Consider the following 15,709-nt stretch of genomic DNA (forward strand, 5'->3'; position numbering starts at 1 on the left):
GAAATTGTATATTATTATTTCTGCTTGACAAGTAAGCAGTCATGATAGCAAGTCTACTACACTCTACACTTTGTTTAGGTTATTTTTCCAGTGTTTAGGTAGTTTTTGGATGACCCTTCTGGGTCAGACATAACAACCCAGGGGTTGAGTTGTTATTCGCGGGCCTTTTGCGATTTCTTCAGGAGAGAGCAGTGCAGCTCCGCGTCAAATTGGTGCATGTCTTCGGTAAATTACAGGTTTGTGTACGTTTTATTTTATCTACAAATTCGTTATTGTTCTGTATATCGTTTAATTTTATGCAAAGCAACATAAAGGGGCACGATGTGAGTCACCTAAACGAGTGTTGCGTCGGTCTTTTCGCGTGATGGATGCCTTGCATAAAATTGTATGATTTTATTCAAAAATGATACAGAATATAAATACTTAGGATGTTAAAATATGACATCAGAATTGTACACTGATTATTTATGGACAGGTTATGGAGTCAGTCATAGTATATTTCGCTACGAGTCAAATCCAAGGTGGCGGTCTGAAGTTACAGTTTCCCCGCCGAACGCGAGCCATCTCCGGCACGAGATCCAGCGCCTTTACGGTGGAAACTGGACAACAGAGACTGGTCGATTACGCTTGAATTACTTCTAAATGTTTATTTTTTTACTTCTACTATTTGTTAAACTAGCTTAAATGTAGGCAGTATATGTACTAAAAACGATATAAAATATGCTATACTATAAAATATGATCGAATATATCATGCATTTAAACCAGTGGTTGTGTGGAGTATTAAAAAAAAAATTAATCTGTAAACATTAATTCATGTATGAAGTTAAAATAAAACAATGCAACAGCAAAATACAACCCGATTTGCTGGGTAAAATTAACCCAACATGTGTTTTGTCCTATATTTACCCAGCCCACATTGGGTAGTTTTTAACCCAGTTTTTTTTTTTTTCCCCACAATGATTTTGCTTGTGTGACCTTGAAGTGTGACTGGCAGATGTTACACTTAATTCTAAGTGTTTCATCACCACTAAATGGCCATTTATCATAATTCCAAAACAAACATTGTGTTTTTAACAACACAATGTCCAAATGCTTATAGTCTACATTAATCTGAGGGGGCGAGGATGAATGATCATATATCAAGTAATATCTTGTTTTTTTCATGAAGGGGCTGTACTTCCCCTATTTGTCACAACAATCATTAACAGGAAGTCTATGGGGAAGTGGATGTCATTCTGAGTTTTCATACAGTGCTCTAGCGAATCCGGGGTGTTGTTTTTTTTTTTTTTTTTTTTGTATTCTTTGAAAATGTTGGTAGAATTTTGAGTAATTCTTCCACAACTTTATTTGAAACTGAGTGAATCTATCACTAAGAAATTGTCTGTTTTGGGTTCTTATTTGTTTTATTTTTCGTGGTTTGGCACCGGTCTCCTCGTGTTCTTGGTGGACATAGCGTCAGACACAGTGTGAATCCACTGTGAGAGTGGCAATTTTTTCAATGCTTGAAGTTATCTGGAATTTGATATTAATAAGCAAGTGTAGTAAATTTGGAACAATGAGTTTTGATAGTATTCCATCCAAATCGGAGGTTCTGAGCTGGGATTCACATCGGTTAGCAGACTTTCTGAAGAAAGTAAGTTGCTTTCTCTTTCCATCTTTTAAAGTGAAATTACATATGAATTGAAAATAAAAAAAATCTGCAGTAATTTAAGCATTATTAAATTGTTTATTTTATAGACCTTCAGCATACATGGTATGAATTTAATACTATTTAAAACACTGATAAATGAGAGACATTTGTTATGAAGTAGCACCAATGAAACTAAAATGGCACTGAATGTACTTTTACAGACCTATATTTGATATTAAATTATATGTAATATTACATCCTGTTGTTTATATATGTGAGATATGTGTATATGTGTGTGTGACCATGCATATTCATCTGACATAATTTCTTGTTCTTTATCTTTAGCGGAATCTGACTGGATGTGACAAGGTCATAACAAGACATAACATCAGTGGACAAAGGTTCCTGGTAAGTACCATTTAAAAATAGGCACTGGTTTTGCAGGATAACAGCCCAAATTTTGCATTTAGAAAGCAGAAATGTTCAGCCTACGCCATAATTTCGTGTCAAAATAATTTAGTATAGTTCTGGTCCTATGCAGTGTGATTTTTAGTTTAGTTTTTGTTTTTACATTTGGGAATTTTGTAGCTTTTAATTTTAAATGTTATATTTTATATATGGAGCACAGACCAAAATTTCCCTTTACAAAACAGATGTTTGTGGTCTGACTCAGTATAACATCATTGTTTCCCTTGATCCAACATTTCAGGAAGTGTTGTTAATAGAAACTAAAACTACTGAAAAATATTAGAACCCCTAATCGGTCTAAACAATAAAGTTATAGCTGTGTTATATATATATATATATATATATATATATATATATATATATATATATATATGTGTGTGTGTGTGTGTGTGTGTGTGTCAGTGGTCTCAAATCCCTGGAGGGCCACAGCTCTGCACAGTTTAGCTCCATCCAACTCCAACTCACAACTTCTTGGAAGTTTCTAGTTATCCTGAAGACCTTGATTAGCTGGATCAGGTGTGTTTGATTAGGGTTGGAGCAAAACTGTGCAGAGCTGTGGCCCTCCAGGAACTGAGTTTGAGACCACTGGTGTATGTGTGTGTGTGTGTGTGTGTATATATACACATGCATTCATATATATATATACACATAAAAATTGGTACTGTAATTATATATATATATATATATATATATATATATATATATATATATATATATATATATATATATATATATATATATATATATATGTAGCCTAAATTTTATATATATATATACACACATACACACACGCGCACAATGCTTAACAAAGACCACGTATCAAAAACAAAAAAATGTAATTTATTCACAAATAATCCCCCCCAGTTATATATTTTATTTTGTATGGCCTCCATTGGCCTTGATAATAGCTTGCATTCTTGCTGACATTGTTTGTATGTACTTTTCCACAGTCTCTGTTGACTTCCATATAGATTCTTGTTATTCTCAATAACTTGTGTAGCTTTTGATGAAACTTTTGTGCATATATTGTGCATTAGAAACACTACTGTGACTAAAGAGTTTACACTGATGTGGATTAACCATTACACAAACATTAAAATGATTTTGGTAAAGCTGCGGCAGCTGTGGCACAAACCTTACATTGGGTGGGGTGGGGGGTGATTTAAAACATTTGTTAAGCGCTATATATATATATATATATATATATATATATATATATATATATATATATATATGTGTGTGTATATAGTGCATATATATATATATATATATATATATATATATATATATATATGGATATATATGTATATATAAACACACTCACACTGTTTAATAAATGAATTGAAAATCAGACTGTATTTTTTTCTTTTTTTAGAGTATGACTGAAAATGACCTTCAAAAGTTCCCTAAGCTTCATGCGCCGTAAGTACTATTTTTTCTGCTTATTTTGTGTAATTGTCATTCTTTTTTCTTCATCTGTACAGGGTAAATCGCTAAAGTATTTTAGACAACTTTAGAATTTATATGGCTTAATAATATGGTAGATTAATTGATCATATTCACAGTATTTGCAGACACCTTTTATTTATTTAAAAAAACTGTAGCACATCATGTATTGTACATAGTAACAGTCTACAAACAGGTAAAAACATGCACGAACCCCATCGATGACATAGTAACATTAAGAGGAAATACTGCACAGGAAAGATAAACCAGAGAAGCAGATGTGGCAGGAACCATTGCGTTCATGCAGAAACTCTTTTGTAGAGCATGTTTGGTGTGAAGTGTTTGAAAACACCCACACCTGAATAACACTTAAATAAACAGATGTTATTGATTTTAGCCCAAAATCAAATTTGGTAATATATAAGCCACAGTGACTTTAGGAAAATATGATTGTTGTTAGTTTATTGAGCAGTGTCAGGTGCACAGAAAAGAGGACAGAAAAATTATGGCTCTGTTACCACATCCTGCCTGAGCTGAACCCTCAACCAGCACATAAAGCAATAATTACATGCTGAACTCTTAAAATGCCTACTAATCAATAACATGCCAGTAATGTTATTTACACTTTGAGGATTTGAAACTGGTGTTTCGTAATATTTTAGGATCATCTCCAAGATTTGTCAGGAAATCAACAAAGAGAAGAAGAGGTTCTTTCCACCTATTCCAGCAATAAGGCGAGTACTCTACCATCACAAATCTTGTGTTATACCTGAGATATAATATACACCACCGTTCAAAGTTTGGGGTTGGTAATATTTTTTTATGTTTTTGAAAAAAGTATTATGCTCACCAAGGCTGCAATTATTTGATCAAAAACACAGTGAAAACTGAGATATTGTGAAATATTATTACAATTCAGCGGTGCATTTCCCAAAAGCATACTTAGCCAACTAACATCACAAGTTCAGTCGTTATTAACATAGTTCAACGATTTGGTGTTTCCCGAAGCCATCGTTCAAACGAACATTCGCAAACTGCATTGCAAACTTGTGTGGGTGGAACGACAGCTCTCGGGCTGTGGTTAGAAGCATAGTTTCTTGATGTGTACTGTACTTAATAAATCATTATCTTGAGCAAAATAAGCAAGCTGACATGAAGTACAAAGTATATCTTTTATTCCGAATATATACAAATGTCATTTACATATTTTAGTTTGTCAAGAGATTTTAAAGAGTATGCATGTGCGTACGTGCTCTAGTACGTAAGAACAAGCCTATGATTTAATCTGGAAATAGAGGAAAATAACTGAGAAAAACGAGAATCTGTGTGACATCATTGACCAACGTGGCTGAACGGCAGGTTTGCGACAATACGGGTTCGGGAAACAGTCGTGACTAGCTGGTTGATTTGTTCAACGATGCATCGTACTATGGTAGTGAAGCAGTGAGTTACGTCGTTGTACAGGAAATGCACCCCAGAATAACTGTTTTCTATTTGAATATATATTTAAAAATGTAATGAATTTTCAGCATCATCTTCACATGATCTTTCAGAAATCATTCTAATAATATGTGGATTTGCTGCTCAAGAAACATTTATCACTATTATAAATGTTTAAAACAGTTGTGCTGCTTCGTATTTTTGTAAAAACCGTACTACATTTTTTTTTTTTTATGAATAGAAAGTTCAAAAGGACAGCATTTAAAACAAAAAAAATAGAAATCATTTTATAACATTATAAGTGTCTTTATTGTTTTGATCAATTTAATTCATCCTTGCTGAATAAAAGTATTAACTTCTTTCAAAAAAAAAAAAAAACTAACCCAAACATTTAGTTCTTGAACATTTAATTGGTTAGTTCACCCAAATAATGAACATTCTGTCATCATTTCCTTGCCCTCATGTGGTTCCAAACCTGTATGACTTTCTTTCTTCTGCAGAACATAAAAGAATGTTTTGAAGAATGTTATTTGAGGAACTCTTTTTTTGTCCTTACAATGGAAGTCAAATTGACATTCATTATATGAACACCAATAAATAAATAAATAAACAAGACATTTTTTCATAAAAACTTCACAGAAGAAGAAAAAATGTCAATTCAGTTATGGAACCACATGAGGGTGAATAAATGGAATGAATTCATCATTTAACTACCATATAGTGCATCAACTGTTAGTATGCGACTAATATTCCTTGTTGTTTTTTAAACAGGCCATCACAACCAGTTCCCAGCTTCCCACAACCACCAGGTATGATATAAAGTAGAATATATTCAGTGCTACAAGTTTGCTTTTAAAGATATTGTCTAGAAGTTTCCTGCTTTTACTATTTTCAGCTGACCAATTTGAGGATGAAGCGTGGGGCTCTGAAGAGTTTGTAAGTCTCTTATTTGTGTCTTAAACTGTTTTGAAGTGATCAGCATCACATTCAGTACACATGCATCACAATACACATGTGATTCTTTCCTCATTAAGGAAGATGACGATGACTACGAGGATCCTAATTCAGAAGATGATGATGCTAGCGGTGGAGACTATGAGTCCCCAGAGGGGTCAGACAGTGATAATGGCTATGAGCCTCCTCCAACTGAGCCTAAAGAAGACACGGCCCAGATCTGTCCTGCTAAACCCATGGAAAACAGCGATTATATTGGTATGCAAAAGTGGACACTTTTCAATCCTATTGCTGTCTCAGTCATTTGGAAATGTCATGATGGGATTCCTTTTTTTTTTTTATCAGATAATAACCGCACACGTGGAGCGAGCAGAAGCCAACCACCTGTGCCACCGGAGCGCCCGGGCCCCGGACCCTCTCTCCCTCCTGTGGAGCGGCCAAGTGTGAGTCTTTCATATTTCCAATCAGTATGTGTCCTGCTTTGTCTCCAATGTTCATTTTTGAGTCTTCTTTGCAATAAACTCTATATTATATATTCTGTAGGCTGGGCAACATCTGAGAGAAGAGCGGCCCCTAAAAAGACCGCCAGGTAAGAGAGTATGTTTATTGTCAGTCAAAGCTAATCTGGGTGTGATGTTGTTGAACTTATCCACCTTTTCTATATGTGGTTTCTACCATCCTGTGGTCTTGTAGCACCTGCTGTGGACCGCAGCACAAAGCCAGGAACTCTGGAAAGAAACCACCCTCCACCTGTAGCAGGTCACTGACACTCACACATTTATTTCTTTAACAACTTTGCTTCTTTGTAACTCTATTTCTTTGCTTTTTTAACAAACAATAACTGAGTAATAATGCAATTCAGATTACCTAAAGGCTAAAGGGAAGCTTTTTTCTAATAAAGGTTTATCAACCTTTATGTATTGTGTCTTCACAGGTGGAAGGGGCACTAGCTCGCTTGACAGAGTAAGTTTGATTTGTCCTACCTCCACATAGAAGCTGCCAAACATCTGCCTTAGTTTTTATCAGGGCTTGACATTAAAGGGGACCTATTATGCAAAATTCACTTTTGCATGGTGTTTGGCTATAAATGTGTGTTGGCAGTGTGTGTACACAACCACCCTATAATGATAAAAATCCAACCACTTTTTTTCTTTAATCCCCATAAATCATAAGCAGTGTCTCTGAACAAGCCGTTTCCAGATCCCTGGCAGTGTGACATCACATTAGCCACAGGCCCCAGCCACGAATGTTGACAGACACTGCCGTTTTAACATAGAACCGCCCTGAGCAAGTTCACCGAGAGTTTACACAGTCCGCCATTGCTGCACTGACAAGAATGTCTCCCAAGCGTTTTAGGTGTTCTGTAGCTGGATGGATTAATCCACATAGCTCTCTCCATTTACTCCCTAAATCTGAGCCGCTGAAGACGAGGTGGATTAATTTTGTTTTCGAAGAAAATGCTCCCTCAACTCTACCGAAATTCGTTTATGTCCGCGTGAATCATTTCACACTGGACTGCTTTGTGAATGAATGTCAATACAAAGGAACAATACAAAACAGAGGTTGTGCTAAAAATGTGTTACTCAAGGACAGATCAGTACAAACTGTTCATGATCCAGCTTACAGTCTCCAGAGTGATACTGGATACGACAGTAATAAAGCTGAGAGCACTTTATTACAGTTCATCGGAGTTGATTTACGGATATAAAGTTTACCAGTTTATTAAGCACCACCCGAAAAGGCATAAGGTCTTTATATACAGTGGGTACGGAAAGTATTCAGACCCCCTTACATTTTTCACTCTTTGTTATATTGCAGCCATTTGCTAAAATCAGTACACACAGCACCTCATATTGACAGAAAAACACAGAATTGTTGACATTTTTGCAGATTTATTAAAAAAGAAAAACTGAAATATCACATGGTCCTAAGTATTCAGACCCTTTGCTGTGACACTCATATATTTAACTCAGGTGCTGTCCATTTCTTCTGATCATCCTTGAGATGGTTCTACACCTTCATTTGAGTCCAGCTGTGTTTGATTATAATGATTGGACTTGATTAGGAAAGCCACACACCTGTCTATATAAGACCTTACAGCTCACAGTGCATGTCAGAGCAAATGAGAATCATGAGGTCAAAGGAACTGCCTGAAGAGCTCAGAGACAGAATTGTGGCAAGGCACAGATCTGGCCACGGTTACAAAAAAATTTCTGCTGCACTTAAGGTTCCTAAGAGCACAGTGGCCTCCATAATCCTTAAATGGAAGATGTTTGGGATGACCAGAATCCTTCCTAGAGCTGGCCGTCCGGCCAAACTGAACTATCGGGGGAGAAGAGCCTTGGTGAGAGAGGTAAAGAAGAACCCAAAGATCACTGTGGCTGAGCTCCAGAGATGGAGTCGGGAGATGGGAGAAAGTTGTAGAAATTCAACCATCACTGCAGCCCTCCACCAGTCGGGGCTTTATGGCAGAGTGGCCCGACGGAAGCCTCTCCTCAGTGCAAGACACATGAAAGCCCGCATGGAGTTTGCTAAAAAACACCTGAAGGACTCCAAGATGGTAAGAAATAAGATTCTCTGGTCTGATGAGACCAAGATAGAACTTTTTGGCCTTAATTCTAAGCGGTACGTGTGGAGAAAACCAGGCACTGCTCGTCACCTGTCCAATACAGTCCCAACAGTGAAGCATGGTGGTGGCAGCATCTTGCTGTGGGGGTGTTTTTCAGCTGCAGGGACAGGACGACTGGTTGCAATCGAAGGAAAGTTGAATACGGCCAAGTACAGGGATATCGTGGACGAAAACCTTCTCCAGAGTGCTCAGGACCTCAGACTGGGCCGAAGGTTTACCTTCCAACAAGACAATGACCCTAAGCACACAGCTAAAATAACGAAGGAGTGGCTTCACAACAACTCCGTGACTGTTCTTGAATGGCCCAGCCAGAGCCCTGACTTAAACCCAATTGAGCATCTCTGGAGAGACCTAAAAATGGCTGTCCACCAACATTTACCATCCAACCTGACAGAACTGGAGAGGATCTGTAAGGAGGAATGGCAGAGGATCCCTAAATCCAGGTGTGAAAAACTTGTAGCATCTTTCCCAAAAAGACTCATGGCTGTATTAGATCAAAAGGGTGCTTCTACTAAATACTGAGCAAAGGGTCTGAATACTTAGGACCATGTGATATTTCAGTTTTTATTTTTTAATAAATCTGCAAAAATATCAACAATTCTGTGTTTTTCTGTCAATATGAGGTGCTGTGTGTACATTAATGAGGAAAAAAATGAACTTAAATGATTTTAGCAAATGGCTGCAATATAACAAAGAGTGAAAAATTTAAGGGGATCTGAATACTTTCCGTACCCACTGTATTTGTTTACTGTTAGTTGTAATGAGCGTTTCTGCGTAATTCGCTGTGTATGTTGATGATAATGCAAGGGAGAGAGAGAGTTTATGGATAATATTTTAATGCTCACTTGCACTGTGTTTTATTAAGCTCTTACAGTGATTTTCTAGAGTGAAAACAGACGCTTCATCTTTTGTGTGAAGTACAATGAACATCATAAAGCTAATCTGTAAAGTTTTGGCCATCATTCGGACGGGGTCAACAGGCTTGTACTAATATAGTGGAAGAAGACAATATAAGCAAAGACTATAGAATAACGCAAGACGTGTCACTCGTATTGTTTTGAATGGGAGAAAGTGAAACGGGCAATATGGCGGAATAAGTCCCGCCTTCTAAATAAGAGCCAATCGCCGACTGGTAAAGTCATTGCGTCACTGCAGCAGCCGTTAGAAGCACTGGTTTCTATAGAAACAGTCAGACGCGCGCCTCTGAAATGAGGCACAGGAGACGCGCATTTACATCTGCGCATGCGCATTAGCTTGATCCAGCCTAAAAAATAGTTTTTTTTAGATTTGATTGGTGATTACAAATATGAAATTTAATCGTAAGATTGGCGAACAGTTTTGGAGAATTTAATGTTTCCCCATTCAAAGAGCTGCATGATGCCCAGGATGCCCGAGAGGCGTTTCAAAGATGGCCGCCGAGTGAAATGACTTGTCTTAAAGGGACTTTGATATAAGTTATAACCGTAATTGAACTAAATTATACCTGTTCTATCTCCATGCAGCATATATTTGCAGTTTCTGACATTATAGTGCATCCTGACTGAATCCTGACACCAGAGAATGAGCTCTTGAAGTTCCACCCTCTTAGGCCGATCGCAGCAGCACATTTGCATTTAAAGGGCACACACTGAAACAGCGTGTTTTTGCTCAACCCCAAAAAGGGGCAATTTTAACATGCTATAAAAATTATCTATGGGGTATTTTGAGCTAAAACTTCACATACACACTCTGGGGAAATCATAGACTTATTTTACATCTTGTAAAATGGGGCATAATAGGTCCCCTTTAACACCCGCCATACGTGGGTGGATTTCAGCAGTTGCGTCTAGCGCAGACACTCCTACTAGCCACTTTGGTAGGTTGAATTTACATAATATATACATTTTTCAGTTGTAGTCTTTTAAAAAGGCATCTGAAATAATAAATTAAGTACAATGTAGTGTTGTCAAAAAATATAGATTTTTCAATACATATCAGTACTGAACTATCTGAAATGCTTTTAATAATTATTTTCCACAGAATAGATACACGATACCTGCTGCGCTTTCTCGCTCTCTCATCTCTCTGACAGCGAGTTGAGACACAAAACCACCTTCCCTCACTCATTTCATTTGCTCTGAATGAATGCTGTTGGTTTTACAGGGCTTGAGTTTCGGCGTGGGATTACGCGTATTGTGCATAATTTTACTCATTCCCACAGATAATGTCAAAATGCCGGTCTTGGCGAGTATTTGTGTACACACAGTCGGTTATGTTTTAAGTGAATGTAAACAGTTGAGAAAGTAAACACATGTGTAACAGTATAATGGATCCATGAGTCAGGTCTTAAAGTGACAGCTGCCTAATATACCTGCTGCATTATATATGCATATATATATATGAGATAATATTAAAAATATTTATATGTCAGTTTTTCCACATGGTATTGATGTCAAAATTTTGTCCAGTGAAAATGCTGAGTGGCTAGTAACTTTGGAAAACCTCTAGCCACAGTGGCTGGTGAGCCAAGAAGTTAATGTCAAGCCCTGAGGTATTATATATAACATTAACAATTGATAATGAATCAGCTAACCTATATCATTATTAAGTAGCCTATATTAATCAATAAATATATATTTAGCATTAGTATAACACTTTACATAAGTATTGTTATTATTATTACAACATAATTACAGTCATTATTATTATTAATCCACTAGGCTTGAAATATAAATGATCTTGAGACTATATGAATGTAGTTTTTCCATTTCAAAGTTCCATTTTGACTAAATACAATAATAATTACAATAATAATTTTATATTTTAATATCTCTGTGGTGTACATACTTCTGTGATGGTTCTCTAATAATTTCTTTTTTCTGCAGGCTATCCATCCACCAAGAAGGTAAAGTGATTTCCTTTCATTTAAGTTTTGTTTAATAGTAATAACTGCATGTGCTAATTTTGCCAAGTAAGACATGTTCCTGGATCAACATCTTTTGTTGATCCTGGAACAACATCTCTGTTCAAAAACATAGTCATAACCATATCCCTACCCCTAAACCTAACCCTACCCATAACTATCCCTAAAATCAGAGGGAAATGATAGGCGACTAAGAATGGTCAAAGACTATAGAATAACGCAAGACGTGTCACTCGTATTGTTTTGAATGGGAGAAAGTGTAACGCGCAATATGGCAGAATAAGTCCCGCCTTCTAAATAAGAGCCAATCGGCGACTGGTAAAGTCATCGCGTCACTTCAGCGGCCGTTAGAATCACCGGTTTCTATAGAAACAGTCAGACGCGCGTCTCCGAAGAGACGCGCATTAGCTTGATCCAGCCTGAAAAATACAGTTTTTTGTCATGATTCGAGCGTTTAGAAACTAAATCTATGAGCCGGTTGTTGTTTGATTTCATTGGTGATTTCAAATATGAAATTTAATCGTAAGGTTGGCGAACAGTTTTGGAGAATTTGATATTTCCCCATTCAAAGAGATTGCATGATGCCCAGGATGCCCGAGAGGCGTTTCAAAGATGGCCGCCGAGTGAAATGACTTGTCTTAAAGGGACTTTGGAATGGTAAAGAAACAGCTAACCCCTTTCTTCTGTTGAACACAAAAGAAGATATTTCGAAGAATGTTGGTAACCAGACAGTTGACAGCACCCATTGACTTCCATAGTAGGAAAAAAAAATAGTACGGAAGTCAATGTATGCCGTCAACTGTCTGGTTACCAACATTCTTCTAAATATCTTCTTTTGTGTTCAACAAGGAGAAAGAAACTCATACAGGTGCAATTGGAACAATTTGAGGTTAAGTGCTGACAAAATTCATTTTGGGGTAAACTATCCCTTTAACTGTAAGCCTATCCCTCAAATCTGATTGGTTGATTGGAATGTTTTCCCTGGATCAACAAGGATGTTCTAATTAGTGAAATCACATTAGCAGGCAATTACTATAAATTTCAGTTTTTAGTTAAGTATGATAGGTTTGTCATTCATTTTCTCATGATGTCATATGCTTTTTGTCCTATAGCGGTGCTCCTCTTCCTCTCAGACCCCCTGCAGTGGAGTTGCCAGGAGACCCAATGAGAATTCCCAAACCCTCACTTCCTCCATCAGGGGTGCGCAGAAGTGCCTCCTCCGTAACACCAGGCTACTCTCAAAACAGGTCAGATTTATAAAAACGAAAAGAATGCTGCACCATTCTATTCACAGAGCTGCCAATGTAACCTATATTTCTTTTTCCAACAGACATCTTGACCAAAGAAACGAGGTAATCACATTAAGCACACGCACATAATATAATCGTTTGTGCGATTCACATAATAATCTAGCAATTCACTCACTTAATTGTACTGTTTTTTTTTGTCTCTTCAACAGTTTCACGATGACAGTAAGTAGCCTAATTGTCTTATTTTGCGTATTTGCATATTTTGATAAGAGAGATAGCTTTATCATCAATAAATAATTTGTGTTTGAATATTCTGTGATTTTACAGCTGCCAGGCAAAGCTCCAACACATTTCCATTGCACGCCAGGAATCCATCACCAAGACCGCCAGGAACCCACGGACAGTCTTTTCAAACAGAGAAGTGTGTATTCAAATGAGAACTGTCTGTGGGTGGACAGACTTGAAACCATGTCTAGAATATTCTGCCAAAATTAACACTGATATTCAAATATATTAGTTAAAGGTCCAGATACTCCCATTAAATTTGACTATATTTCTGTCACATTTCACACAGCGTTAACCCCAGTCGATCACTACCGGCAAAACTGCAGGAGGGTAAGCACGCATTACACTAGTTTGATTAATCTTAGTATACATTTGATGTAAATAACTATTTGTATCCTTTATTTTGTTTAATAAAAGCAATGAGCGATCACCGGAGAAGTGCAAGAGCACCACCACCACCACAGACAGACATGGGAGGCATGCAGGTACAGTACGTTGAAATGGGAAGTCCCCCCCCCAATAATTAGAAAAGAAAGGCCAAATTGCCCCCCCAAATATTTGATATTATTGACACTGCTCTGCTGTACTCCATTATGCACCACTCTGTTTGTAGTTAGGATGACAGAATTTTAAAAGTTATATTTTTAGGCTGGTCTGCCTCACACTGTCAGAACGACTGAGCTGGCCAATCAAATCAAAGAAGGCGGGGCTTACAGTTCATAGAAGACGAGTGCAAATTCCAATGTGACACTTTCGTTTTAGCAGTAAAAGAGTATGTGGCGTGTAAGTAGCTAAAAATTATTTAATTACGACTTACGAAATAATTTTTTATGACTTTTTTATGATTAAAATATTCAGAAAATATTCAAAACTAATCATTACATTTAAAATCATAAAATTATTTTTTACATCATACAATTTTGCGGTTTTGAATTGAAAACATACTATTATTTGATTAATGTAATTCATAACTGAATGTGACGAGACAAGAAACATTTTGCGTTTTTGACATATCAAACATACAGATAAGAGTGAATATATTTTTTAAAAAAATATTATTTGCAAATAGTTTAAATTGATTAGTTAATAACTACAATCGACCTGGAAATTTAACCATTCTTATTTATTTTCCTTATTCCCTTAAATCCCTTTTAATTATTTAATTCCTTTAAAAAAAACAAAAAACAATAAAGTTATGGTCCCCCCTCAAGACATGGTTACAGCAAGGCCTTGCTATAGACCAACCAGCAGGTGGCGTGTTTGTATTTCCTTTGAGGTGCTACTGAAATTACTGGAGTTTACTTTCTAGTACACTGAAAAAAAGTGGTGTAGGATTTACTTTAAAACGATTTTTACTCATAAATTGCTAGTAAATTTCACAAATAATTACAAAGAAAGGCAAGTAACACACTGAATTAAACATGAAATTTTCAAGTGGAAAGACTGAAAAAGTATTTTCTTGTAAAACAAAGGCTACTTCAGTAGCTAATCTTTATTTACAACTTAGAAAAAGTTTTTTTTTTTTTTTTTACAGTGTATAGTTTAAGTAACAGCCTGTTCTAAGCTAAATGTACTTATGTTAATACTAGGTATTTTGTGAAATGTTTAGATTTAATAAATCATAATTGTCTCAGATGAAGTCAAAGAAAACAGACAAACATTTCAGCCCTAATATTTCATTATTTCTCCAATTGTAGGACATGGATCCAACTTGGTATGTGGGTCAGATCACCCGTGGTGATGCAGAGAGCTGTCTGAGAAGAGTTAACAGGGTGAGCCATTGCGTTCTTACTTTCTTATTACGCAATAATAATGTCATTCTTGATATCAGGTTAACAAAGTTAATTTGTTGAAATGTACCCTCTGTTAGGATGGGACGTTCCTTGTGCGAGACAGCTCAAATCGATCCTCTAACCAGCCTTACACACTCGTGGTCCTGTACCAGGACAAAGTTTACAATATTCAGATCCGCAGATTCCAAAATGGCTTCATGCTAGGCACTGGGATGAAATCCTCAGAGGTATATTTTTTATGTCTGTATGTAATCATAGCTACATGCTCAATAACCAAAGTTTGTAACACTGTTGATTGTCTTTGGCAGACTTTTGAGCGGGTCGGCGACATTATCAACCAGCACAAACACACGCCACTCCTTCTTATTGATGCTAAGAACCGGGTATCAAGCCAACAGAACCAGTGTGCTCTGATTTATCCTGCTGGATATTAAACATTTATTCTACAAGACTAATTTACAGTAACTACTTTTGCCTTTTTTTGTTTTATGTTTTTTTTTCCAACTCAACGCAATTCATAACTGTCATAATCTCTCAGGTGTATGTAAAAATATCTCTCTTGTGGTCTGTAAAACATTGTAAAGTTTTTAAATGCATGGCTGCACATTGCATAAGACTGAATATATGTTCATATTATAAACAAAAAGAGTAGCCTACTTTATCACTATTTTGATCACTGTTTCTCAAACTAATCAGTCTTGTCTCTTTTTATTTGAATTTTTCCATTATATCCTATTAAAATATTTAGGCCTATTATGTTAAATTTGTGTGATCATGAAATATGACATGTAGCCTATATTGACAAGACAATAAAGATTATAATTCTGCAAGGAACGGTATAGTCCACGTGTTGAGGGACTGAATCGTGTTTTGTCGCTTATTTCTGTGAAATAATTCTGTTTTGAAGACT

The 15,709-nt window shown here is 36.4% G+C and overlaps 1 protein-coding gene across 1 annotated transcript; it reads left to right on the forward strand.

Moving 5' to 3' along the window:
* The first annotated feature begins 1,205 nt into the window (after positions 1 to 1,205).
* On the forward strand, positions 1,206 to 15,638 carry lcp2a (lymphocyte cytosolic protein 2a). Its single transcript, XM_048166320.1, has 21 exons — positions 1,206 to 1,635; positions 1,978 to 2,040; positions 3,476 to 3,522; positions 4,209 to 4,280; positions 5,758 to 5,795; positions 5,882 to 5,922; positions 6,021 to 6,198; positions 6,286 to 6,383; positions 6,484 to 6,529; positions 6,634 to 6,699; positions 6,875 to 6,903; positions 11,434 to 11,453; positions 12,584 to 12,718; positions 12,802 to 12,823; positions 12,931 to 12,943; positions 13,049 to 13,142; positions 13,296 to 13,336; positions 13,424 to 13,491; positions 14,704 to 14,778; positions 14,877 to 15,026; positions 15,108 to 15,638. Exons 1-21 carry the CDS (start codon positions 1,501 to 1,503, stop codon positions 15,231 to 15,233), a joined length of 1,557 nt encoding a protein of 518 aa, XP_048022277.1. The 5' UTR covers positions 1,206 to 1,500; the 3' UTR covers positions 15,234 to 15,638.
* The last annotated feature ends 71 nt before the right edge of the window (positions 15,639 to 15,709 follow it).

Source organism: Megalobrama amblycephala, linkage group LG18 (genome assembly GCF_018812025.1).
Source record: "Megalobrama amblycephala isolate DHTTF-2021 linkage group LG18, ASM1881202v1, whole genome shotgun sequence".
In the NCBI taxonomy this organism is placed as follows: domain Eukaryota; kingdom Metazoa; phylum Chordata; class Actinopteri; order Cypriniformes; family Xenocyprididae; genus Megalobrama; species Megalobrama amblycephala.